The sequence below is a fragment of the Talpa occidentalis genome, unplaced genomic scaffold (genome assembly GCF_014898055.3).
Source record: "Talpa occidentalis isolate TD23 unplaced genomic scaffold, MPIMG_talOcc4v2.1 talOcc4.12, whole genome shotgun sequence".
Classification (NCBI taxonomy): Eukaryota; Metazoa; Chordata; class Mammalia; order Eulipotyphla; family Talpidae; genus Talpa; species Talpa occidentalis.
This window is the reverse complement of record NW_023601212.1, coordinates 15,671,240-15,699,227: the sequence shown is the minus strand read 5'-3', so window position 1 is coordinate 15,699,227 and position 27,988 is coordinate 15,671,240. Positions and strand designations below refer to the sequence as shown.

The window sequence follows — 27,988 nt, the reverse complement described above, 5'->3', positions numbered from 1 at the left end:
AAAGATCAAAGGGCTCTTGAGTGAAAGGCATGCATTGCGGAAGAGTTAATATTTCTCCAATGGATGGGTTAGTGTGTTCAGCAAGATGCAAAGTATAGGTTTAGATCTACAAACTCATTATCTTTACTTTGCTAGAGTAGCATTAGCTTCTGTGCTTAAAGTGAATGTTAAGAATGTGTTTTGCATTCAAATTAAAATTAAGAAGTAGAGAAGGTTAGCTTTCTCTGTGTGTGTGTGTGTATGGCTGTGTGTGCATGTGTGCACACGCGTATAGGGGATGTAATGGGATGTACAATATAATTTCAAAGCCCTCTGATGCAATATTTTGCAACTAAGTTTGTAGTACAATTAAAACATATCTTTGGTCATAGATTACTTGGCCTTTTGCCATTTGCATAGGCAGTGTCCTACTTAAATAGCCTGGATTGGCTGAGAAAAATAATTGCTGCTATGAAATAATTTTGCAATTACCGCTGTAATTAAGGGCAGTTTGTTAATGAAAGTGCTTGGTGAATAATGACTGCAGGGCACTCCATCTTGCAGCTTCATGCCAATGATTGGTTCATGTGGTGGAGGCAGTTAGGGAATTAGTGACACAGCTGTCATGGTTACAGGATGGATGTAAATATCCTTTGCAGTTGATGATGAAGAACAGTCATTAGCCTCCTGCCCCTTGGGAACTGGTCAGAAGAACAAAAATAAACTTAACACATGATGGTAAAAGCCATTCCTTATGTCTCCTTTTCTTCAGTTTCAACAATTAACATCCTAATAGAAAGCGGGAAGAGTGTGTGGATGAGCCCTCTCCACTTTGCGGGCATGTTAGTGTGATAAATGCTCCCCCCGGTAGGGCACTGGTTGTTCACAGTTTATAACTGTTCTTATTAGCTTATGGGCCAGTTAAAAACTGCTCTTTAGAGACCCACGGGCCCCATTTAAATTTTTCTTGTTCATCTCCAGGTGTTGTAGATGCAGTTCGACCCTTTGAAGAGTGGCCACGGATGGATTTTTTGCATGCTGTCTGCATGGCTGCTGGGGCAATTGAAGATCAATTTTCTGTGACTGGGCTCATTTGCCTGTGTAAAATATATATTGTTATGAAGGCGGCCTGGACGCTTATCTGCTCTGTAGTTGGAAAAAGTCATTGTGGAAGGATCTTTTTTTCCTTTTCCTCTTAAAAATAAGGCATGCTAGGTATCTAAGTGCGCTTCTTTACATTCACGCCACTTCCTTGGTGTTTTGATGTTGTTTTTCATTGTAAATTTGCTTAAGCAATCTTTTGTAGAGTAATTTCATAACATGCACACACTGTGGTTTTACATTGAGATGCTCGTGATCTGCAACTCATTAACTTTTGCTGACTGGGAAGTCAGGGTAGCATGTTGCATATTTTCTCGCTTCATCTTGCTCTACAGTCGGTTTTCTTCCTTGTAAGCGATGTTAGTAGAGCACTTCTCAGGAACTGAAGCAAGGCTTCCCTCAATGTCCAGCATACTAGATCTTCTATGCACCAAGGATAGGTCACTGGAGTTTGTATTGTCACATCAGAGTCGACCAAGTTTTAGCTCAAAATGCCTGTTCTTGACAACACTGCATTGGGAGCACATGTTTATTGTCCCATGTGTCTGGGTGAGATCCCCTGCATTGCTTCATGCTGCTTTTGATGCCCCTGTCTCCTCTTGACTCTAGCAAGAGGAGGTGCCAGATGGAAGGGATCGGCATGCTGCCTTGGAACCATCAAACGCTGTGGCCCAGACCTCTGCCTCTTCCTTTTCCCTTCTTTGGCTGTCACAGAGAGAATGAAAAATGTCAACCAGCTTCAGTGTGAACAGCCTTGTTCTGATGTGGAAATGCTCCCTTGGCTACTGAGTCATTCACTTCCCAAGATGAATTCCTTTTCTCATTATCTATAGACAAGTCACTGTGGAGATTTTTCTAACTTAATTGTGATCAGATATTCTGTGATCCAAGTTAACTCACTTGTCCCAAACGATGTAGGAATAAGTCTCTAAAAGGCAAATAACCCGAAGAAACTCACATTTTGAACATTAAAAAATATATATACACATGATGCTTATCAGTCTAATAAATGTTAACTTCCCTTTGGAAGATGAAGGTTGTTCTTGGGCACAGCCATGACTGGGAATATCATTTGGGTCCTGGGGGAACATGTGACTTTCCAGGCATTCTTCTTAGAACACCTGGGTGCAGGAGTTGTCTGTGTGGCTTTGCATTAAATCAACGTGGCAACAGGTGAAGAGATGTGTGCTAGAAAGCCCCCTCCCAGCCTGATGAAATGGAATTGTATTATTACTTATGCTGCTAAGAGCTTGAGGAAAGATAGCTAAACTAGGAGAGAAAAAAAAAAAAAAAACACAAGTGTGTCTTTAATTGGTGTTACTGAAAGCTGGGGGTCAAGGGAACTTTTTCTTCCTTGATGCTGCAGCATTTAGGTACCCTGTGTCTCTCCATTTTTGGTTTGGTGGCGTTTTGACTTTGACATTGATCGATTTTTTTTTTTTTTTTTTTTTTTTTGGCTAAACATATGAGACTTGAGTTTAATTGAATTTCCAAGTCAATTCTACAGGCACCCTTCATAAAGTATATTTAAAGATGCCCTGTAGATTCTTAAGAGAGAGAGGTGGTCCTGTGAATTTAACATTCTGCAAAGAATGTGTGGGGGTGCAGCTTCTCGGCTTGGACTGCACGGTTGAAACCTCCTCGTAAAACAGAAAGTGTTGTCAGGCAGTTTTCCGGGCTGGTTTGGGCAGTAGTTGGAAATGTCACTTTTTTACATAACAACTCTACTCAGGGTTCCCTCCTGTCCCCAGGTCAAGTCACAAACTTTACAGTTCTCCGCAATGAAAGTGGATCGTGTCCCATCCGGTCCTATTGCCATCCTCTCTATCAAAGCCACACTAATTATAAAAATTGAACATAAATTTGTCCTGTGTAATAGGTTTGGGCTTAATTTTGCCTCAGTGGGAAGACATTCGATTAAAAGAATCCTTTTTTTCCTCCTCCTCCCCCCCGCCTTTTTCTTTTGGTAGAACAGTTAGTAAAGGCGTAGGAAATTGATTTTAGTGTCACAAAGGACATTTCTGACAGGAATGTACTTTGAAATGATTCAAGGCATCTGTTTCTCTCGCATGTGCCCAGCGCTGCTGAGAGCTGCACCTAAATTAAACTGTTCCACGTGTCAGCTCAGAATCCGATCACAATTTACATCTCGGTGGCTTGGCTGGAATTTTTAACATTTCATGAACTTCCCTCATTTACCAAACAAGTTCTCACTCAAAGTGACCATTTGTTCTAGCTGCCAATATGTCATGGTCAAAATTGATTTAGCTTTAGAGTTATTTGTTTTTGTATGGTCACTTTGCCTGTAAGACCAGATCCTCTGTGCAGGCTGGGTTCCTCCTGGCAGGGCGTGAGGATGTGATTGCTTGGGGTGTGGGGGACAGGGGGTATTACTCTTGCTCTTCCCCTAGTGCTGTGTGCTGTGTGCTGTACAAACTGGCTTCAGGGATTCTGCTGCTTCTAGTTACTGGGACAGGCATGATGTACAGCATGCTTCCTGCCGTTTTGTATCCAGCTTTGAAATCTTTCCTAAATGAATAGGGAGGGAGTGAACACTTCCCATTGATCATCCCATGGTCTCAGACTCCCGTCTCCCCTGCTCATGTTCTTAGGCATTAGTAAGACTTGCATCAATTACAGGGAGGCACGTCCTTTGAAGCTGAAGGGCAGGGGCAATTATTTTTTGTGTGTGAACTTTTTACATTCACACAAGAAATAATTGACCTTGGTTGAGAAGGAAAAGTGACTTTGCTGGAGCATAATAGGGACCTAAGCTCATTAACTCAATGACTTTAGTGTTCCTGAAAATTCTGTTCTCCCCCCACACCGTGTTCATCACTTACCCTCCTCAGTATAGACCCTTCCTTGGTACCTGTGACCTGGGTTAGAGAATCCCGAGGAGCACGGCACCACCCCTGCCTTTGCTCACGTTTATAAGTCCACAGCAATACGGAGCTAGTGGAGGTGTTTGAACAGGAGTGTCCTGCTCCAGTGGACTCAACTGGATGACCATGATGAGTGGGTTGAAGACAGTGTCCATAATCGTGCTGTCATTATTCCTACATCTCTATCAGCACTTCCTGAGAATCGTTATCAATATGGAATAGAAAGCGTCAAGTTAAAACAAGTCGAATATTTAGAAATTTCATTTCTTACATCATTATGCTGCAACTCAAATATTTCAGCAAATAAAAGGTAGAAATGAAAAATTACATATTGATAGTGATTTTAAAGCAATGTGGCAGAGGGTAAAAAATTAGAACATCTGATGGAAAGATGCACTCATACTGTTCTTTTAACTTCTGTAGAAATTTTCAACTTTGAAAAAAAATAAAGCTCGTCTTTAAGTGGTTGCAAAAAAAAAAAAAGAGAGAGAGAGAGAAGGAATTGTATTTCTTTTACTTAATGCTCTAGCATGGAGGCCTGCGTCTGTGGATAACCTGTCTCTACCCAGCCTTCCAGTGCCCCCGGCTCATGGTGTCTCTGCTTAACTTCTAGGGTCATTTCTGGTCCTTACATTTCAGCCTCCTGGAAGGGGAAAGAGAATGTGGAAGAGCAGAAGTTGCTTTTTAGGATCCAGGACAGAGATGGACAGAACTGAGCCACCTGGCCACCGTGGGTGCTGGAAAGATGGGCTACTGCAAAGTAGCTGGCCAGCCTTGTCCCAGGCACGGCAGAGGGGGAAAATGAGTGAGCAACCAGGTGAGGATGGGCTTTACCTCATCCTCACCACCTTTGCTTTGCAAAGTCCCACAGTTGATCTTAGATATTGAACTTCAGCTAATACCATCTATCATGAGCATCTCCTCCTTTTAGTTTCTCAGAGTCCAGGTTACTTATGGGTGATTGTGGTAACTCAGAACATCTAGATCAGCTCCTTCGGGTGAATAACAGGGCTCAGTACTTTGCACACCACAAGGGCTTATACTTTGAAATCATGGCTTAAGCGTGCCTGACAAGTGCTTCCTGTTTTATAACATTTGAATTCTTCCTCCAGTACCTTCCACTCTCGGTTCTGGGAAGCGTAGTAGGATAGGGACATTTCGGTAGATTTGTAATTCCTTTTCCTTCATTTGGGAGGGTACTGTAAGTACTTTTGGTATGCTGATTGTTCTTCAGCAAAACCCAGAAGGCGTAATCACTACTGTCTGCAGATATTATTGTTTACAGATGGTCACTGCCTCATGTACAATTAGGTTTCTATTCAGAGGCTTTGCTCAGAACCACTTCTTGAGTTGACATGAGAAATTGTTGCCAATATTATTGCTTTTTGCTTTCCTGGTATATTTCCTCCAAGGATCTACAGCATATTTTCCCCTACCTTGATTAGATTTTAGAGACAATGTCTGATTTTCTGCTCACAGTGTTTAGAGAAATTAGACTCCCAACCATCTCCTGATGCTTCAGGATGAAATATGTCAAAATCTTTGAGACACTTAAACCTGTGTTGAGATTGACTTCAGTCTGCTCTGCTACTTTAACGCAAACAAGGGATTGTCAGAGTTCTTGCTGTGCGATGTTATTTTTAAGATAGGATTTAGATGGCCGTCATCTGCCTTTTCAGGTATTAGAATTAGTATTAGCAGTTTAGATTTTATTTAGATACAGATCACCTTGAGTTTTATTTTAGTTCCAGGGAGGGAGTAAATCAGATGTATTTTAAGCCAGGTAAATATATACTCTTTATTTTATGTAGCATTTATTTAAAATAAAACTTGTTGCTCTACTATCGATACTGGATAAAATAGGAGTAGATATTTTTGAAGTGTTTTCTGAATATGATTCACTCTAAGTCCTGTGATTTCAGCTATATGGAGGCTACTATTAATGGATTAGTACATTTCAGCAGTATATTTATATAGCATCCTACCCTCCAGTAATCAAAACATGAGATGCTTCCATGTAGAACTGCTCGCTATACAAGACGGGGAGAAAATACACCTATCTAGTGGGGATATTAATCTGTTTTCAATGTCTTTGTGAACATGCTTACTGTCTAGGGCATGTTAAATTGGAGTTATCCAAAAATAGAGTTCCTGAAATTTAAATGAAGTAGCTTTAGAGCAAAGAACAAATCATTTTTTTCCCCTGATGGTTAACCACTTGCCACCTTGCCCCACTCTGTTACCAAAGCACCTCAGGGGGCTGTCCCCACGCTGCCACACCCCCTTCTGTGACTGTATTTACGTTTCTGCCCACCCTCCATGAGTGTGAGCTTCTGGCAGGTAGGGGCTGTGTTCTACTCGTGTTTGCCTGGCACATTTACTGCACTAATGTCTGGTGAATGAATTAGAAGAGGAAAAAATAAAGTGGGAAAATCGTATCCCTACGCAGGAGGTGGAAACGAATGTAAACATCTCTCTTGATGTTTGGAAAAGCTAGTATTTATGTTTTCTGTGATTGAGAATATTCTTGTGGTCCTGCTCTGCCCTTCTGATTGCTTAATCTCTGTTTTCTTAAAAATCAGGAAAAATATGGGTCTCCCTGGTGGTGCAAGGGGTTAAGCACCGCACTATGAAGCAGTCTGTAGCCTCTGCAGCACAAGTTCAATCCCCGGCCAGCCAGGGAGCAACCCACATGGCGCAGAAGACCTCTCCTGTCTCCCCACTGCTCCCCTCAGCAATGTGTTTCAGTCGATCTGCCTGTTCTGTTCCCCACTCTGTCTCTGATGAATCCTCTCACCCCCTGTACTTCTGGCCTGTGCCCCAGTTCTTGTATGCATAAATAATCCTTTTTAAAAATGCTGCAAAAACTGTTCTTTCCTACATAAATCATCAACTTAGGGACCTCCGCAGTGGCGCAAGGGGTTAAGCAAAGTACTGTGAAGCTATCCGCAGCCTCTGCAGCACAAGTTCGATCCCCAGCCAGCCAGGGAGCTACCCACAAGGCGCAGCAGACCTCTCCTGTCTCACCTGCTGCTCCCCTCAGCAGTGTATTTCAGTCAATCCATCTGTTCTGTTCCCCACTCTGTCTCTGGTGAATCTTCTCACCCTCCACACCTCCAGCCTGTACCCCAGTTCTTGTATGCATAAATAAATAAATCTTTAAAAAAATAAAGCGGGGATTTCTGTATCAGAAACTGAAATGTATGTAAAAAACACCTTGCCCTCAGCCTGTTATTGCAGAGAATCCCATCTCTCTTGAATCTAGTGATGTGGTACAGACCATTTACCCGGAGGCCTTGTGTCCACCTGCCTCAGTCATCTGGGACACATTCCTCTTGAGGGGCTGAAAAAGATACCATGAAATATTCGCTCTAAAATTTACCTAAGTTACTAAAAGAAAAGCTGCTGTGATTTCACCCAATTATTTAATTTTTCAGTACTGTGACTTTGAGCAAAAATGTTCTCTCTCTCAGTTGTCTCATTCGCAGCCCCACACATCAGAGCCAGGACATCTAAGGGTCCAGCGGTACAGAGTGGGGACCTGCTCCTAAATGCAAGTCACTCTAGAGGTTCATCGTGAATACTCAACAGGGTGCCAGTGTGACCCGAATCAGCACTAAGGCTGAGAATAATTTTATTTTACATTGTTTATGATGACAGGTGCTATATGACATTGTCACCGATATAGATGAAGCATGAACAAAACTGTAACCATATGGGAAGTTCATGATCATTGGGAGTGGACCCCTTTCCCTGGCCCTTTAGCCAGCTGTGTTTCTGGGCCATGATCTGGGCCTTTTATTTTGGAAGATCTCCTCCATTGCTCTTTCCCCACTGTGCATGTGAGATTCCCTGCTACCTTATATTTCCCCTTGCATTTAAAATAAACATTTAGAAAGTAGAGAAACCCACTGTGTCTTAAACCTTGTATTTAAGAAAGACTTTTTTTTTTTAAAGCTTGAAACATCCCACCCTGTATGAACTCTTACTCCAAATACTAAGCAGTAACACTAGCCACAAAAAACAACTCTACTAGCATTTGGTTTTCCTCCACGACCACATTCATAGGCTTGAGTCTCAGGATTATCCCCTGGAGAATTGTCAGTAGAAGTCAGCAGTGCACCAAGCACTTGCAAAGTAAGATGGTATTGTTTTTACCCCATTTACAGATGAGGACATGGACATTGAGAGCATCTGAGCACCTTGCCTTCGATCCTGCTGCCAGAGGAGGGCAGAGCCGGAAATAGCATGGACTCCAGGAGTCCAGGCTGCCAGCTCTGTGTGAGCCCCTCGGCTCACTGCTGAACCGCAGGGGATGCTGGGTGTCCTTGGTGACCATTTCAGTCTACGTAACATGTCAGAACTACGGTCTGGCCCCTAATGGACAAAAAGAAAAAGAAAAGGCCGGACTGAAATCCTTTATTAAACTTCTCCAGATGATTAAATTGGCATAACTGCCTAGCTCAAAGAAAAAAACTATTTTCAAAGCACTAATATTTCATGACACCCTCCCTCCCACCATGCACCACTCTTTCATTTTCTTTTGTACTTTGACAAAATTCTTGGGTTGTGTACTAAAAAGCCCATGGGTTAAGGCTAATCTTGTATGTTTAAAATTATGCATTGACAATCCATCTTTGGGTTTTCCTTTTTTAACTGTCTTAGAAGGTTGACAACTTAGAAATGGCATGTTTCTTTTAACCCCAAGAACATTTGATTTAAATTTAGTCGCTGGTTTGGAGAAGGAATAAATAGAACCTTCACTTAAACGTTCCCATGTCTTAAAGAATGAATGGGTAGTGATATGATTTATAGTTGGTATAAGAATAAGGAAGATAAAAGAAAAATTGAAACCCAAAATTATTGGCTTCAGCAGAGCATTTCTTATTTAATTCTAAATCGTGAATACAGTTTACGCCTTGCTTAAATGTTTTTTGCTAGGTTGTGGAAGAAAATCTCTACCTTCTGTAGAAGATGTAGCATGATGGAATGCTTGTTGTCTATATAGAGAATTTAAAAGTGAAGAGAGGTAAATGATCATCTGTGTCTACATCTCTCACACAATGCCTTAATACTTGATTGAATGAATAGAATGAATGAGTTTCATTCAAGAAGCAAAATATTGATGCTAGTATTTATATTATAGGTAGCAGTTCTAGTTATTGAAAGTTAGCGTTAAGTGGAATAGTACAAACTTCTGGAAAGTTTTCGGTCCTGTTGTTACCTTCACTTGCTACAAGAAAACCAAGTATAAAGAAATGGAATAGGTACTCGGTTATACACTTTGCTTTAAGATTCCAGTGTGTGCCATAGGAGCCCCAAAAGATCAGCTTTGTCCTGAACGGAAATCATTTAGTATGCCTTTCATGGTCTTCCATGAAATACTTTCTAATATAGCTAGTGAGTAAAAACAGATTGGAAATTAATAGTCATTATAATTTCTGTTTCTCTGAGCTCATCCATTGTTTTAAGATTCAGCCTTTCTTATAACTGAACTTTAACCATGGGTTTCCCAAAAATGACTTCTAGAAAACAGACCTGGATTACTTTAACTGATAATAGAATGTTTAGCTCCACAATATTGAAACTGTCTATGGTGGTATTGAAAACTTTGACCTGGGTAGGCACAAAAGCCTTTTTCTAGGTTTAAAATGTCTTTCACATTACTGATTTTAGAAAGTCACTGCTAAACATTGTAGTCTGTTTGATGGAGGTTGCCATTGAGCAAAATCTTTTTCCTAGAATTTATGAATTTTGTTTGGATTATTTGAAACAGCTCAGCAGTAACAGATCTTTAACCTTTGGGGTCATGTGATTCATTTGGAACCCCATTGTTACAGTAAACAGTACAGTGGTGGATGTAAAAACAAGGACAACCCTTATAGCAATAGAACCATAGGACGTAGATGTGACGTGGTGACTGTCAGAGGGAAGGGTAGCAGGAGCAGTTGAGATATGTGGGGCAGTGAAGGTAGATAACTAAGCTTATGATCTATCAAGGCAACTAATTTGAAGGATAATATGCATGTAAAATTTTATTTTATTTTATTTTTAAAGATTTATTTATACAAGAACTGGGGTACAGGTCAGAGGCGTGGGAGGGTGAGAGAATTCACCAGAGATAGAGCAAGGAGCAGAACAGGCAGACAGACCGAAGACACTGCTGAGGGGAGCAGCAGGCAAGGCAAGAGTGTTCTGCGGTGCCATGTAGGTTTCTCCCTGGCCAGCTGGGAATCAAACCAGCGCTGCAGAGGCTGCAGACAGCTTCACAGCGTGGCGCTCAACCTGCTGCGTCACCGGGGAGGCCCTGCATGTAAAATTTTAAATCTATAAATACCAGTGATTTTGCTCAAAGTTTCACCTCATTGGTTTAAAGTCACACTGTCCCCAGCCTTAAAGACCAACGTGCAACACTGGGACAGTCTTCCTGGGTGCTTAGGGCCTAATTGCTTCTAAAGAGCTAAGGACACAGGATCAACATCAGCCTGCATTAGGTGATTCTAATGATTGGGCCTCCACATATTTTTTCTCCCTGGCTGAAATAATTGGAAACCCATTTAAAAGTGTTCTTCTGACCTTATTCTTTCGTGTTCATATTTTTTGTCTTGTCTCTTTGGGAATAGAACAACTGTTTTTTTGGCATCCCCGCTGATGGAAGGTAGGGTCTTTTGAGGAGCACATTTTCTGATTTGCAGAACTCAGCCACCTGGGGCATTTTACCTTTTCAAGTTGCTTTTTTTGCAATGGAAAATTAGGTTGTCAAAAAATTATTTAGGCTCTAGTTATCATGCATTGTTACTTCCTTTTAAAGTTTTTACCAAGCAAGCATGACCAACAAATACTTTAAATGGGTTGGAGGCGTATCTATAACAAATATCTCTGCAATGTGGGAAATTAAATTTGCCCTCAAGTATGAAAATCCAGTTTGAAGGAAATGAAAGCATTTAAAATATATGTTATAAATATCTTGTAATGAGCATTTGATTGGCCTGAAATACTTTAATTGTTTTAATGTGGCAGAGTGATGCCTTTTCCTTTGACATTCTGACTCTGCCTCCTTCCATCCTCCCTCCTTCCCTCTGTCCTGGTTGCTATCCTGCATGAAGTATTGATGGACAGCTTGAATTCTTCTCATTTTGAAAAGTGAAGCTTGAGTAATTAAGCGATGCATCCATATGTTGGATACCAGATTCTTACTGAGGCCCAATAATGAATAAAAAGTGCATTAACTAAATTAAAACTCTGACATGTCTATATATTGGCTATTGACATGTCTTTGTGAATTTCATTACAGTAGAGTGGAGTCAAGCTTATCCAAGCACTTCCCAGAAATGTCCCTTATGTGAAAGGCTTGGTTTACTGCTGAATTGGGTGGGGAGATAGTCCTGTGCTAGGTCATCCGCCTCACCCACTCATGTAAAATAATCCTAATTCTCAACGACTTGGAAATCTAGAAAATATATATGGGCCTTTTCTCTCAAACTGTGGTCAGTGCACCTCTTAGGGGGTCGTGTGTTTGTTTGAATCTCTCCACAAATAAACCTTCAATGAAACGTTGAGGTGAGATAATGCTTATTGCTAAAAGTGGTTCAATGGATAGAAAAATGTGTAGGAATTACATGTGATAGAGGCTAGATGTTACACTGCCTAAAAATTTCATTGCATTTTCTTTTATTTCACTTGTAACAGACTTTGATCAGAACTCAATATCCTGAAATGAATGACCAGTCTGTTTCTAGCTCTAACATGAGTCACTATTAAAGCATCGAGGGCACCCTTGGCGCTTCACCTCTTTGAATGCTTTGGAACTGGGCTGTTGCCCATCCAAAACAAATCTGAAGTCAAGATGCCAGTTCCCTATTAGCTGTGGAAAATACAAAAGGGAGGGATCTCGTGGTGGTGGAAGGAACTAGGCTTTAATAGAACTTTAAAGAATCCCTCTTCCATTGTGGCCAGCCAATGCTCTATTTATCCTTTATCTCATTGTGCTGTGACTCTCCAAGCTAGAGAGGAGAGAAAAGATTGAGAATCAAAGTATGGATAAGAAGCAGAGACCAAAAGGACAAAAAAAGTGAAAACTGACTGGAGGAAGCAGAGGACTGCAAACGCAGAGAATGAGGAATTTCAAAGACAGAATTGGATGGCTACATGTTGAAACCAGTAAGAGTGGAAAGTTCTTTCTGATAATGCAAACTGGGTTGAAGTCTGTATACATAATCAGAGACTTGTCTGAGCTGGAAGGGGCCCGTAAGCGGAGTCTAGATAATCTTCTGGCCTTCTGGGGGTTGGATGGCAGGTGAAGCTAGAATCTAATTTTTTTTTTTTTTCTATCCCGACATCATCTCCATTAAGCACTTGTCAAGCAGTGACTGGAGGGCTCCAAGAGATTTGGATTCCAGGGTATCTCTCAGAAGTCAGTTTCTCACTTAGTTGAATGAGTTCTCATTTCACCATCTGCACTTCTGTGTCTCCTCTCGAAGTTTCTATTTCTTGCATGATGAGACAGTCTGTGCAGCCTTGGGTTGCAGGACTGAGCACTAACTCCTTTACTCTCATGTCTCATCAGAGATGGGAGGGTGATGGGTTTCCTCCCCCTACTGTGTAATTACCACATAAGTACCTGGGCAGTGAACCCCCATTCTTGGGTAACTTGGGACCACTCCCAAAACAAAGACGAAAATAGGGACCTGATAAAAGGGAAACTTGTTGTTTGTTTTCTTTTCCTTATTTGAGTTGTGAATTGAAATATATTTGTTAGCCATTTTATTAATATTTATATGTATGTAACAAGGTTTTATCTTAGGCATTTTTAAGTCTTTGCATGTCTCTATTGCTGTTTGAAGTATGATTTCCAACCAGATTATTTCTTTGATAGTTCTAAGATGAAATGCATAGGTAGGGGATGTGTCATTTTTAGCACAATGTCTCTATTTAAGTTTTCTTTGAAGCCAGGAAGTTTGGACATAAGCTGTTTATTATGCCATAGTTATATCTCTTCCTAAAGAAAACCACCATTGAATTAACTTTTGCATAGTGTATTTCTATCAAAGCATTTGATCCTTGTTTCTGCAAGATAATCCTAAGAACTTTTTATTTTGAGAATAGAAAACCATGATGGATTTAATTCATAAAGGGAAGCTGCTGCGAGGAATGTAAATGTAAGCGCTTGATAAGGTAGGATTTCCTAGTTGCTATGGCAACCTTTGGGTCATGAGCCTGAGAAAATATAAAGTAAGTCCTGAAGCTGTGGAGATGATTATAAAATTTAACTGTCATTCTTCATTTAGAGTTGATGGCAAACATTATTTACTTAAGTTTATCTCAAGGCAAGCAAGGATCTGTTTTTAAAAATCTGAGACTCAGATCACAAATGAATCCATGTTGCACATGTCCAACATTATAAAGCACATGCAGCATTTATTATTCTAACCAGACTGTTTGTACATAATATCCCTGTAGATTTGGTCACCTTCCTATGGAAGCCAACAGTTTTCATCTCTTGAATTCTTAATGAAAATTGTAGACTGCAGCTGTATACATTGAGTAATTTTGCAAAAATGTGTGTGCTTTCCATGCCAAAAAGAAGGCCTAGGGGATTGTGTGGGAAGGAGGCCTCGGTGCCTCTTTCAGGTTCAAATGTAAATAGTAAGCTGTTCAGGGTGGACACGCGCCAGGAAGGGACGGTGATACAGTTGTATGTTTCCAAAATAGATCACAACCTGGAGAACAGAGGTGACTTAGAATCTCTTCCTCTAGTGCTCCCCTCCCCCTTTTCTGCCTGGGGTGGTGCGTGGTGGTGAAGCCCACTTTTCCCCTCCTGTTGGAGAAGGGATACAAGGTGTCAAGTTTCTAAATTGAAATATTGATGCTTAACTGTGCACTATGACAGAGTATCAGTTTTTCTTGCTTTATCTCTTACTGAATGTTGTTAATTTGCACTAATGACCTATGAGACCCATTGCAAATTACCCAATCTTGCAAATTAGTGAGTGTGTGAACAAACACTATAAAACTATCAGAGACCGCATCAAACAAATGTAGTTTATTGCAGGAAGAAAAATAGACTTGCATATTGAGAGGGAACACATTTTTACAAGCAGATAAGTGCTTTCCTGTCGTCTGCTTGCCCATCGGGGAGTGTCAACACATTATGGCAGCCAATGGCTTACTGGCTCTTGAGCAAAAACATCATTTTTTAAAATGCAGGCATAGAAAAGCCCAGTGATTACATGCATCCCAGTATCTGGTATTGAATTTTTTCCCCATAGCCTTTGCTTCCTTCAAAAAAATAAAAATCCTTTTGCCAACTTTGTATGCTGAACCTTTTTACACTCAAAAGGAAAACAGAATTTAAGGTTATTAAGAATAGACTGTCTACTTGGCTGGTTTTTCTGCCCTGCACCCGTGTGCGAGGAACCTGCGGGATTGCTACTCCCCACCCCCCTTTGGAAGATGAGGTGCATTCCAGCCCACACACCCAGCAGCATCCACTCTGCTCATCAAAGCACTTTTCTCAGTTGGTTTGTTTTCATGTCTAGCAGCAGAAATAGCTGCTCTTTTTCTTGCCCTTTTTTTTTCTTCTGGCATCTTGTAATTGCAACTGGTAATGTGGCCTCTTCCTCACCTGGGAGCAGCACAGAGACAGCCGCCTTCTCCTGCTCACACACAGCCCAGCTCCCCGCTGGACCCGGGCCACCCCTGCGCAGTGCGTTTCCCTTTCTGTCACCCCTGCCCGCGCCATCTGCCAACGTCACCGCGGGTCTGCCACTCGCCCACTTTAGCTCTGCAGCCCGGCTACCTCTATTCCGTCTGGCTGGCCAATCACAGCAGCAATGGCCTTGGCAGCTAAACCACATCAGGAAGGAGCACTTTAAAATGCTGATTATGTGCTAGTGCTGTGATGAGTTGTGTTGTTAGGGTGAACTGAATACTTGACCCAATATTGAATATGTATGCGTGTGTGTGTGTGTGTGTGTGTGTATACATACATATATAGTGTATTTTTTTATGTATCATACATATAAAATACATAAAAATATTTTTAAATGATACTGTGAAATTTCCACCCTTTTGTGCACAGCTCTATAAGTTGTTACTGTGCATGTGAGCCAGATACAGAATAGTTCCATCACCCCAAAAAACTCCCTCGTGCTGCGTGACAAGCATTTTGAGCGTGTTTGCTGTTTAGTCCTCATGATATTCTAGACAAGGCACTATTATCTTTCTTATTTTTACTTTTTTTTTTTTTTAATGAGAAACATACAACTCAGTAGCTCAGTGAAGGTTGTACACATAATCAACAGGAAGCCAGGGCTGGAGCCTAAGTCTAAGTCCAGAACCCAAACTTTTAGGCACTCTTGTGTCAAATACTCCCTAAAAGTGGCCTGGGCTCTGCTGTGTGAGTTTTAAGAGATAAATAATGTGATGTTTCATCTTGTAAAGGATCGCAGATATTTTTACATGATGTATTCTCAAAGGACTGTAGATGGCTAGGGATTTTTGATCGTTTTCTCTTCAGGTAAGTCTGGTAAAAGGACTGAACTGAAGATCTTGTTTCAGCTAGAAACCATTAATGCTCTTTGCCAACACCCACATCTCACCACTGTCTGGCTCATCCCCCAGGCTGTGTCATACAGCTCCACACAGAAACCGGAGCTGGGCTTTTCTGTTCGCTATGGTCAACTCACACCATCCTCTCTCTCTCTCTGCAAAAATAAAACCCTCTTCAGTAGCTCTGGGCTCTTCTATGAGGGTGAGTCAGCTTTAGGAATAATAACCAGAATCTTCCATCCACGCTTTCACTCTAATGTGCTGATGTTCAAATCATCCTAAATATCAATACAGAATTTTGCTTTAGACTAGGATTCTTCTGCCATCATTCAGTCTAAATCCCCTGAAGTGCAAAAGAAACTATGAGCAATAAAGGAAGAACTAAACTTCTATTTGGAAAGGAAAAAGGGCAAAATGCTTTGTTCAGGGAAAGGCTGGTGCTTCCCAGATGGTTAGTCTTTTTTTTTTTTTTAAGATTTATTTATTTATGCATACAAGAGCTGGGGCACAGGCCAGAGATGCGGGGGGTGAGAGGATCCATCAGAGACAGAGTTGGGAACAGAACAGGCAGATTGACTGAAATACACTGCTGAGGGGAGCAGCGGGTGAGTCAGGAGAGGTCTGCCTCACCATGTGGGTTTCTTCCTGGCCGGCCGGGGATTGAACTCATGTTGCAGAGGCTGTAGACTGCTTCATAGTGTGGTGTTTAGCCCCTTGCGCCACCAGGGAGGCCCCCCAGATGGTTAGTCTTGAGAGGCTTCCCTCTCAAGACTTCTGTAGTCTGAAGCACAACCTAACTTTGAGTTTAATGGAGAAAGGTGTGATTTTACATCCAGAGCCTCCATGAATGTTTCATGGTTTTACATGATGCAGTTAGCTCCTAGGGGTGGCCATAATCAGCAATGACCATGGAGAAGCTAGGGGAAGCAACAGGCATGTCTTCGTTTGTCTCTCTTCTTACAATTTTGCTTCTTTATCATAATAGAACTAGGTTATTAAGATACATTGTTAAATAAGAGATAGGTGCATTCTCTTTTTATAAATTCAGGAATATTACTGCTAAGATTTTTATTTCAAGAGTTCTTCTTTAGGACAGAATTTGGATAGTACTTGCTTTGTGATGTGCTTATACATGCTTAAGAAATAAGATCCACCTTGCATTGGTACAAAAAAGGGAAGGAAGTTAGATATTAACATGAAATTGCATTTTTGATTCTTTGATCCCTTAATTTAATCCTTCTCAAAGAAGCATCTTAGACCTCCCCTTCTGTTAGTAAAGACATTCCTGTCTAAAGGCAAATGACAGGGTTCGTTTTTAAAGAGAGGATGTGAATATTAAAAGTCTAAAAGCCAAGAAAAGAATTTCTTTCTTCTATTTGTAACACAATGATGAAGAAGGTAGGAATTATTGCCATAATTTACATTAAGGAGCCCCCTGAAAATTCCTATCTTGCAATGACTTGTCTCTAGGAATGTTTTTTGTCATTTTCGTTGAGCAGCAGATAGTAATTGAGTTGCATATATTATTAAGGCAGGTTTTCTTTCTTTTTTAAACTTTCTTCCCTGTTTGTAGCCCAATTTAGGTGGGATCAACTAAAAAATCTGTTGCTTTTGCCTTTAATAATATATTTATAGTAGCTAATCTGAAATCACATTTTCAATCAGAAAGGAATATTGGATGTCTTTATGGAAAGATTACTACAAACTAAGTTTTCTTTCCTTTTTTCTGATTTAGATTCCTTGGGTGCACTTTGTTAATGTTTGAACATAGAATCAAGCCGTATATTTCTCCCACTTTTAAACATTGCAAATTCAAGGCAGGGGCCTCTGCTTCTGTCTTCAAATGAATGAGAATACCATTTTAAGGGAAAATGGCGGCTAAAGTGTCAGTGCTCTGTATCACCTCTATCAAAGAGACTGATTACAATGTTGATGGTGATTTTCAAGGCCATCTCCGTCTTGCTTCTGCTTCTTAAGGATGTATAATGCAGTCCAACCTTAAGACAAATAGGTCAAACTGCAAAACTCTGCAGGTATAAGAATGAATTTCAAAATAATAAAGCAGTCCAACTTTGAGATTCTATATACTGTATAAATATCTCCTAACTTAGAGGAAATACCTTTTAAATGACTTTGCCACCATGATGCATCTTGGTGACTAGGCTTGCCATTTTCACTCATTTTTGGCCATTAGTTCTAGAATATATTAAGAGTTACTGGTGTTTAATGTTTAATGATAGTTAAGGGGGGAAAAAAGTATAGACATAGCATTTGACAATTTTTTGCTGCTAAATGAACTCTGGGGAAAGAAATTCTATTCTCCTCTGGGGCAGGAAAACATTTTTGAGATTATCCCATCTGCAGATAAGGTAAGTGGCCATTTCTGGACCTGTCAAAGATAAAAATAAATGCAGTGTTCAACTGTATTAAATACCGTACTTGAGCGTAAGCGAGAGTGCATTTGTCTTATTTCATTTGTCTCCCCAGCCTGTGCCCATTTAGCACTGTGATGGCAGTGAACTTCACAAGCAGGCAAACCTACTCTTTCATGTTTCCTTCCAGTTCTAAATTGAAAATATTTTTTTGAAAAGAACTATGACAAAAGCAATTTGAGTTAGTGATATCTTGAAAGAGAACCCAATTTAATATTACCTTTATGGTTGGTCATCGCTGCCTACAGTAGGCAGATGTCATGGTGATCTTCTTAATATTAGTATTCTGGGGGAGTCTGACCTGACAGTGTTCAGGTAACATCACAGATTGGGCTCTAATATTGAGATTTCAAGTGCTGGTGCAAAGGGCTAGTCATGGAAATCTAGTGCAGAGAGACCCACGTACCCCAGAAGGCGTGCAGCCTTCCTCCTCTGGGTGCTGGCGACCAGTGCTGGGGCAGACTTCTGTGTTCAGCAAAAGCCACGTGATACTGAGTGGCTAATTAAAATGTGTTGGGAATGAACTTTGTCACTGTAAAGCACAGAGGAGGAAATGCAAAAACACTGGTGTCTTCGCTGATCTCCCAACTTGAAATGGTCTGTCTTTCCATTGCTCGCCAAATACCCACCATGCTGATAGGTGCAATCAGCTCTTGCAGAATTGTGCAGGGCCCATTGTTACAAGTTGGCAGCCATGAACTTAAGGCGCTAACATGTTGTAGAGATGCAGTGATGACTCTAGAAGGAGAAAGGTTGTTCAAGAGGACCGTCTTCCCTTGGTCCTCTGCCCCAACCCACAAAAATCATCCCAGTAATGGGGTCTCCTCCTCCCTTGCCCCACCCCCTCTTACTTTTTCTGTCTTATTCCCTTTCTCTTCCTCTTCCTTGCCCAACCCTAAAACAGAACAAGTCAAGGATTCTATAAGAAATAATGCAATCATGAGTTATACGGTTTCTTCTAAGGTGAGGAATGGAATGCACAGGCATCTTGTTGCTATCCCTAGAATCGTTCCAGGCAAATAACAAGTGTTACAACAGTCTCTGTGTGTCAGAGGAAGAGCCCAAGACAAGGAGGTGAATTGGTATCCCTAACAAGGAAGGGTGCTGAGACTGGGGCTCAGGGCTCCACCCCCTGACTTAGTGACAGCAGCTACGATTCATAAGAGAATCCCTAACAACCACCTACATCCCTGCCAGTTGGTGTGTGATCAGGGCGTCTACTGTCCTTTTAAACTATGCAGAACTGTGGTGAAGGATTATGGGGGCTTTGGTGATGGGTGTAATGTATATTTGTAGAGGTGTGAACCTGTACCCCTAAAACAAACACAGTGTGGTAAGCCAACATTACTTTAATAACCCTAATAAAAGATAGTAAACTGTGCAGAAGTGAAACGAGAAGCCAGGGTTACTTGTCAGGGACCATACGGTGCGTTCCGAGGCAAATGTGAATGACATTTAACTCTGCCATGTTAGCTGACCCGCCTTAGTGCAGCTCTCCATTTTACTAAATAACCAAGAGTTCGGTTTTATTTTATTTATATGTATTTTACATTATTGTTCATTTTTTACAGTGGGTGCTTGCTCCTCTCAGGTGTAGTCCCTGTAAAATTCCCACCACCAGTTTATTATTTTTAAGTCCTAGAGTACTGCCTAGTGGTTCACAATTTACCTTCATTTTTCCAAATTTGCCGTCCTGTGCTTTGTTTGTCTTTCAAATTCATTTTGGTGCTTATACTTTGTGTCATGTTCTTGGCCCTTGGGGCTATTTTGGATCACATAGGATACTCTATTGAATATATATTAGCTTCCTGATCTCAGCAGAGTAATGGATGCTGGAATATTTCACAAAGATGTATTCTGTAAAGATTCACGAACTGCATACTCTGCCTGTGTCAGAAGCACAACATGTATGATTTTATTTGTGGCTTAATCAACAGGAAAAAATGCCAGGCAGCTTTGACTAGCTGGCAGTGGATCTGTTTGTGTTTGCCTTATTTTCTCTATAAGACACCTGCTGGAGATGAGAGCCGGCAGAAACACCGAGTCGGTATCCAGAGCTTCATTACAGCAGTATCTCTAATGATCAAAGAAGCCTTTTTATACAATCTTGTTCCCCATCATGCAGCTGAACATCTGTCTACCTGTCTGTCCACCTTTTAATTGCATCATCCAGGTCTCTCTGATCCTACACAGTTCTGTCAATGCAGCTCTGCTTTCTACCGTTTCTGATCATAGTTAACACACGGTTGTCCACAAAGCAAATCAGTAAAACTGAGAGCTTTCTAATAAACTTGAACTCAACTATTTTATGAGATGTTAATTTTCTATCACATATCCAATGAAGCCCTTGTGTTAATTCATTCTTCAAAACCACAGGAAAGAAACAGGCTTTAGGAATACTTGAAGCATTATATTTTTTTGGATATAAAACCTAGATGCTGCAGTCTGCTAAACACTGATTGTGTTTTTTTTTTTTAATGGCAGTAGGAAATCAGAAATTTAATTCACTGATTGATTCATTAATTCTTTTGTCAAATATTTATTATGACAAAACCATTATGGATAGGGCTGTGTGTGTGACTCAAACGTGAGATACTGTTTCCACTCTACAAAGAGGTATGGATAGATAGATTTTGAGAAGAGAGTACCAAGAAAGTGGTGTGATACTCCAATAGGGGAAGAAATCACATCTAGTTGAGCTAATTAAAAATGGCTATATGAAAGGAGGAAGCCTTGAGTGTAGAAAATTGGGGAGGATTTTTTTACATAAAAGAACATAACAGATAGTTTAAATAATGCCAAATAGAGGAACAGTGTGAGATAAAGCATGGAAGCAGGAAGCCCCAAATGTTGGCACAATGGTGTTTGAAGGCTAGTTGCTGGAAATTGGAGGCAATAATCACAAGAAATAATGCTGGAAAAGTGGTTTGTGGTAGATCTGTTAGTGATTTCAAGTATCACCTTAAGAACTTTGGATTGCCTTGAGCAGAATGGTAGAAGACACTGAAGATGCTGAAGAAGGGAAAATAGCAGAACCGTGTGTGGGCTGCAGAAGGTAGAGACTGAAGACTGGGAGATCCCAGTAGTTCAGCCAAGGAAGTGGGTGGTAAGAGCATGACAGGGGTGATGGTGGGAGATAGATAAGACCTCCAGGGTGTGGACTGTGCATGGACGGGGCAATTGAGTGGCAAATGAGAGGAGTCAGAATAACTAAAGATGCCCTTAAACAGTGATGGAGGAGGGACAGCTGGATGGGTCAATGTGTGAGAGATTTTGCTGCAGACTTCTTGAATACTCATTGATCCAGATGGAAATGCCCAGGACTTTGTTGATAGTATGGGTAGGAAAGTGGATGAAGTGTGTGTGTCTGGGCATTGGAGAGAGATTCAGAGTCTTCTGTATACCATGAATAGCTGAATTGATAGTAAAGCTGTGGTAAACTGTCTGTAAAAAAATTATATTTGTGTAACAAACGGTGTGTGTCACTGATAGAAGTCTCTGCTGGAGTTTGGAGCCTTACATAAGTGCGATTTCTATTTAGACTTTCTGAAAGAATTATAATCACCTATGACTGCTCCCTCCATTTTATTTTTTATAAGAACCCTCAGAGGAACAACTACATTTAGTGGGCAGGAGGAACGGAAGGAATGGGGGTGGGTGGGGGTACAAAAATCAGAAAAGTTGGCCCACATCCTGGGGCTACTGCATTTGAAGGGAGACTTTGGAGGGGACGTGGTCAGCAGGGTGTTCAATACTGGGCGAGAGTGAGGCAGATGAGAACGGGCTACTGAGTGGTGCATCGGAGAGGAAGTCATTTCAAGGGACTATTTCCATAGTTCAGTTGCAATAAAATTCCAAGAAATGAGGGCCTCCCCGGTGGCGCAAGGGGTTAAGTCTCAGCACTATGAAGCTATCAGCAGCCACTGCAGCACGAGTTCTATCCCTGGCCAGGGAGCCAACCCACATGGCACAGCAGAATCTCCTGCCTGGCCCACTGCTTCCCTCAGCAGTGTATTTCAGTAGAGCCATCTGTTCTGCTCCCCACTCTGTCTCTGGTGAGTCCTCTCAACTCCCCACACCACTGGCCTACACCCCAGCTCTTGTATGTGTAAGTAAATAAAATAAATCTTCAAAAAAAAGTTCCAAGAAATGAAGGAAGGATTGCTTGGTGAGAAGAGGAAGCAGGCAGTATAGTCAACACCAATGGAAAGAACACTGAGTTTCCCTGGGTACAACAATCTGAGGCCCCCTCTTCTTGCAAATAGAGAGATGAGGGCAGCCCAGATTCTCATTGAGGACCCTGAGGCTTGGGAGATGCCAGCTCTGACATGGGCTCCCTCTGTAGTAACAGGAATGCTTGTGCCCTGCAGCGCCAGGCCCAGGTACTGCTCTCCCCCTGGGACTCTCCACTGATCTATGGCATTTATCGGGATGCCACGGTCACATCTCAATACTTGCATCTCTCCTTTGTGCTCGTGAAATAACTTAACGATGTGTTGCTTTGCTTTGCTTATTTACCTCCCTTAATTATGGAGTTTGATCCGAATGATAATGAAGAATAACTGGTCTCATCGGTTAGAAGAGTTTGCCTTTTGATCTGTTCCTGGGCCCGAAATTAGGACTTAAATTAGAATATGCTGATTCTTAATCAAAATCTGCAAAATCCTGGGCTCTTTCTTGCGTAAGCAGAACAACAAGACTAATCATAGGCAATAATAATAACTATCAGTAAGCGATGATGAGACAGAAACTGGTATGGTGTCTTACAGTGCTACTCCCGAGTAGTAAGAGTCTGACATTTATTTGTTTGCCTCAAATGAATGGTTTTACATTAGGTGAGGCTGTCAGGTAGACCTTAAGTACAAGTTAGTTTTTGTTATTTATGTGATTTGGAACAAGCAATCACAACCCCTGAGATCTTCTAAGAATTTTGTGGGTTTTCTTTAGGCCAGATAGTTTATATTTAATCTTTTAGCTATAAAGAAGTCATTGAAAATTTCAGTTTTCTGCTTATTTCCTTTCTGAATGTTATTTCTTCTCAGTAGTTTACATGACAGCTAATTGTGCAGCAGCATTTGGTAAATGTCATAGATCCTACTTTTCTAAAGGCAGTGAAGTAGTGTAAACATGTGGCTTCTTTTTTTCAAAAGATCTATCCCGTAATTATCCTGAAGGCTATTACAATATGCAAATAGCAAGGGGTGTCCTTGTCTCCTAAATTAGAATAGAATATTGATTCAACATGTGCAAAAAGAAAACGATATTTCTGGCCAAACATTAGCCCCTATTTCCGGACAGTGAACCAACACTGGGAGTCAGGGCTGGGGCTTTGAGGGCGGACTACCGCGTGGTGTGATCTTCGGGTGTCATTTGCTGAACTCCCGCCCTATTTTCATTTTCATCATCTTCAAAACAGATATTCTAGTGTCTGTCCTCCCGACACAGAAGTTCCTGGAAGAATCAGATGTGAGAATGTCCTCAGTACACCATGATGCGCTGATCTACAAGTGTAGATTATTATTATTTCAGAAGAAACTTTGTCGTCTCTGAATTATTAATTGTTACTAATTTAAAATGTATTAGCATCCGATTTGGTCTGCCTTCCACATAGAATTTAAATTGGCCTTGGATAGAGATGTGATGCAGTTCCTCTCTTTCATGTTAGGGAAATTGAGGCACAGGAAAACAGAGGGGGCTGCCTTGTGTTCTCCACTGGAGTTGTTTTTCCCTTGCATGCTGTTAATGAACTTAACACACTTAGCATCAATTAAAGTCAGATGGCCTGAGATGCTTGCATGAAGTTACACGAAAGAATTCCTTCTGAAAATGAAATCATGCAGTCTTAGGATTGCTTGCCATTTTAATGTAAACAAGACAGCCTACCTTCCTCTGCTCCCATCTCCAAGCACACGTATGTCCTTGGGATCCTGTGTGTGCATGTATGTGTTTGGAATCCTATGTGTGCACATGGATGTATTCGGAACCCTTTGACTTCAGTCTTCTAAACAGTAACTGCTCAGAACTGAGTGTTTTTGCCATCACACCAGGTCACTGACCCCTCCAGCTGTTGTTCCAGTGGGTGGTAAGAAACCAAGACAAGCCCTCATCGTCATCACTACTCAGCGACATGAAATTCCCCCAGTGTGTTTCCATAGGTTTCCTATGTAAGCCTGCTTCTAATATCATTCAGATGCCCCTCTTCTTGGGAATACCAGAGAAAGGCTGCCCTGTCGTCTCTTAGAATTATTTTTGCAGCTGAATTTATTGGGCCAAATTTAAAAGAGCAGCATGCAATTAAATATTCATTTTTAATTTTTTTTTACTCCCTCACTGCTCCAGATCACAGGTTTTATAAGATTTCTCTGACTGTAGTATAATGTGTACTAAACTGGTTTCTATTATTATTAGTTAATATTCCTTTTCAGGTCCAAGTGATTGGGAGAGAGATTCAGCTGGACTTTAGGCAAAGTAATGCTGATGTATAGGTCCCTTCCGTGGAATTTTATGGGAGTGTGTAATGATAATATCAAAACTGCATTTAATGCCTGAAGAGGAAGGAAGGATAGCACATAAGAGACAGAAATCTGCTGTTCTCTTTGTAAGTGAAAGGTCATGCTACTGAGCGCTGCAGGGTGGGTTGGTGAGAAATGAGCTCCCGTTTGCTAGGAATTAGAATGAGTCTATCTGATTTTCCTTCACTTGTGACCTTTAAAGATGCAGCTTTTAGATTGATAAGCAGGTGGATGCTTTTAGTAACCCAATGCAGAATTTGTTTCATATAAAAAGACTATCTTTCAGACACTGAAGATATTGCTTCCACAAAGGGTTTTTTTTTCTCCCCCTACAAAGCCTCTGGAGAAAGAAATTCAATGATTATATCTTATCTGTCACACAAAAAGAAAATTCAAAATTACTGTATGTTCAATTAGAACCTTTTTTTTTTTTTTTCTCAGAACATTAATCATTTTTGGAACACACATCCTCCAGTGGAGGATCACTAGGAAGGCTTGACAGTGGGCACTCCTCATTACTCTCCCCTCTGGGTCTTGCTTCACTCCACAGAAGCTCCTCCACACTGATAAAAGAGCTTCCCGGGTTGCTATAGTGATCCTTTCATGTTGGGCCCTGCACTATCTTGCCAGCAATCGGATGAGGACAAGGAGTGGTGAGCAATATAGAGTTAATGTCAGGCGGCTGAAGGTGATGTACTGTTAGATTCGGAGGTGTTTGGGTTTGCTGAATACAGGATGCCAGTCAGTACAAACCACAACCCGCCGTGGGCCCAATTTGATGCTTGGATATTTAAATAGAGAATTTTTTATGATACATGTAAACTCTAAACAAGCTACACTTTGTACTTAAAAAGGTTGGAACAGCTTACTTTCCACGGCCCAGGAGCTCAGATTTCGCTTCCCCAGTTTCCAGTTCTTAATTACATCATCCATCTTATTTGTTCTCATTTCCTCCTTTTATTTTCCTTATCCCTCAGCCATCAACGGCTTGAGCACTCCCCACCCCCTGTGTCTGTTATATTTTGTCAAATGCTGGGGTTTTATTGGGGCTCCTGTGCTGTTTCTGTTTCTCATTTGATATTCCTGCCTGATAATAAATTCTTCATAAAGCACCCTTGATCAAATACATCAGGCCTTCTTTCTTTTCCTGTATACAGATTTTAATTTCCTACTCAAAATCACAAATGAGGTTAAGAAACTTATTCCTCCCCCACGGTATACCTGCCTCGTGAAATGTTTTAGGGAAAGCACTGGAATTAGCCGAGTTCCACACCTGTCAGCCTCTCTCTGGCAGTCTAGAGCAAGACCCAGCAGCTCTGAGAGTCAGCTTTCACGTGGCAGAAACTCTGCTCTCATTTAGAAGTTCTGTGCTTAAAAAAAGCAGACACAGTAGTGTGTGGTAGAGTCCACCTAGAAAAACATCCTGTCAGAAGTGTCTCAGACTTCAGCACCACCATGGAGAGAAAATACCAGGTTGCCTGTGGCAAGTAGGCCAGACCTCTACAAATTCAGACCTGGCCTTCCTGCCCTTCCCCTGCCCAGTCACATGTGGGTGACATTCCACCCAGGCTGCCTGAGAAGCTCCCAGGCTATGGGGAGAACAAGGCTCTGGCCCTCAGGGAACTTGCATTCAATTCCCTTTCTACCTGCTTAAAGGAGGGCAAACACCACAGCAGGAAGCTGTAGACCTGTGCCGTGTGTTACTGAAGGCACTAGCCCCATAAGGCTGTTAGAGTTTAGGCCAAGCAAAATTGAATGTAATTAAAAATTCAGTTTCTCAGTCACTCTAGCCACACTTCAAGTGTTCAGCAGCCTCTCAGAGCCAGTGGCAATACTATTAGACTCCTATTAAACACAGGCAGATATGGGTCATCGATTTTCACAGAAAGTTCTATTCTAAGTCACTTTGGAGCAACCCCCTTTTTTCCTACTTTATTGCTTTTTATTGAGGTAATATTAGTTTACAACACTGTGTAGGTTTCAGATGTATGGTTTCTCACCTCAGGATCTATGTATATGACCCCAGACCCACCAGCAAGTAGTCAGGCACCACCATCCATCACCAACCAATCAGTTCCCCCTTTCTCTGTTAATTCTGTTGTCAGAAGTTGTTTATCTAAAACTTGTTTTTATTTGGTTGGTTGGTTGCTTTGTTTATATTCTACAAATCAGTGACGTTGTATAGTATTTGTCTTTCTCCTGTTTTATTTCACTTAGCACAAGTTCAAGTCTCATCCCTGTTGTCCAAAAATGGTACAATTTTATCCTTTTTATGGCTGAGTAGTATTCCATTGTGTACCTACACCACATCTTTATCCATTGTCGGGTACTTGAGTTATTTCCCTATGAATAGTACTGCAATGAACATAGGGAGGCATGTATCTTTTTGAATTAGTGTTTTCATATTCTTTGAGTAAATACCCAGAATTTGGGTTACTGGATCATATGGTAGTTGAACTTTTTGTTTTCTGAGGGACCTCCATACTGTTTTCCATAGTGGTTGTACTAACTTACATTCTGACCCATAGTTCACAGGTGTTCTTTTCTCTAGATTCTCACCAATACTTATTATTTCTTGACTTTTTGATAATTGCTATTCTAACTAGTGTGAAGTGAAATCTCACTGTGGTTTTGATTTGCATTTTCCTAGTCATAAGCTCATAAGAAGTTTCCCTGTGTCTATTAGCCTTATGCATGTCTTCTGTGGTGAAGTGGCTATGTAAGTTGTTTATATATTTTAGACATTAACCCCTTGTCTGATACATGCTTTGCAAATATCTTCTTCCATTCAGTACTGCCTTTTCATTTTAATGATGATATTTGTCACAGTACAGAAGCTGTTTATTTTTTCTAGCTGTGAGACATGAATCCACAAATACGTCACTAAGGCCCATATGGTTTCAGGCCTTACTTTCAAGTCTTTAATCAGTTTTGATTATTTCTAGTATATTGTATATCATAGTGGTCTAGTTTTATTCTTTTGCATGTGACTGCCCAGTTTTCCCAGCACCTTTTATTAAAGAGACTTTCCTTCTACAGTTGTAGGCTCTCAGCTCCTTTGTCATAAATTAGTTGTCCACATAAGAGCCCAGATTTATTTCTGGGCTCTTGATTCTATTCTATTGATCTATGTGCCATAACAGCCCTGTTCTTAAAATTAAACAATTCTTAAAGAGGCAAATATGTATATAAATAACATTCTAACCTTTCATTTTCAGAAATGTTTTAACTTTTTTAGATCTCTCAACTCTTTGAGAACAGTAAGCCTGAGAAGCCATTTTTTAAGTAAAACATGAATTGTTCATCCTAAGCTGGAAGTAGTATGCGGGAAGCAAGTACAGGTCTGGATGGAGGAGGGCAGGGGCATTGACACTGCCCTAGACCAAGTCTACTACCCCCTGGGTGGAATCCAAGAGGAAGGTTAAGATGGGCAGCTTGGCCTATCCATTCCACAATTTTTTTCTTAGGCTTTAAGAGACCATTGCAATGAAGTAAATAAACCTACACATCTCTAGTGGAAGGAACTACT

General features: G+C 41.0%; 1 protein-coding gene across 10 annotated transcripts in view; it reads left to right on the top strand.

Annotated features, from left to right (window-relative positions):
- CADM1 (cell adhesion molecule 1) overlaps nt 1-27,988 on the top strand; it is a 315,335-nt gene that overhangs the window by 179,249 nt on the left and 108,098 nt on the right. The window contains exon 1 of one of the 10 annotated variants that reach the window (XM_037505315.2): nt 4,697-4,782. The exons of 6 other annotated variants lie outside the window; for them this stretch is intronic. In XM_037505315.2, coding sequence (XP_037361212.2) covers nt 4,767-4,782 — 16 coding nt within the window. In that variant the 5' untranslated portion in view covers nt 4,697-4,766. Of the gene's footprint in view, nt 1-4,696; nt 4,783-24,035; nt 24,112-27,988 lie in introns of those variants that run through there. 3 more of the 10 variants (XM_054693111.1, XM_054693114.1, XM_054693115.1) reach the window with 3 other exon arrangements.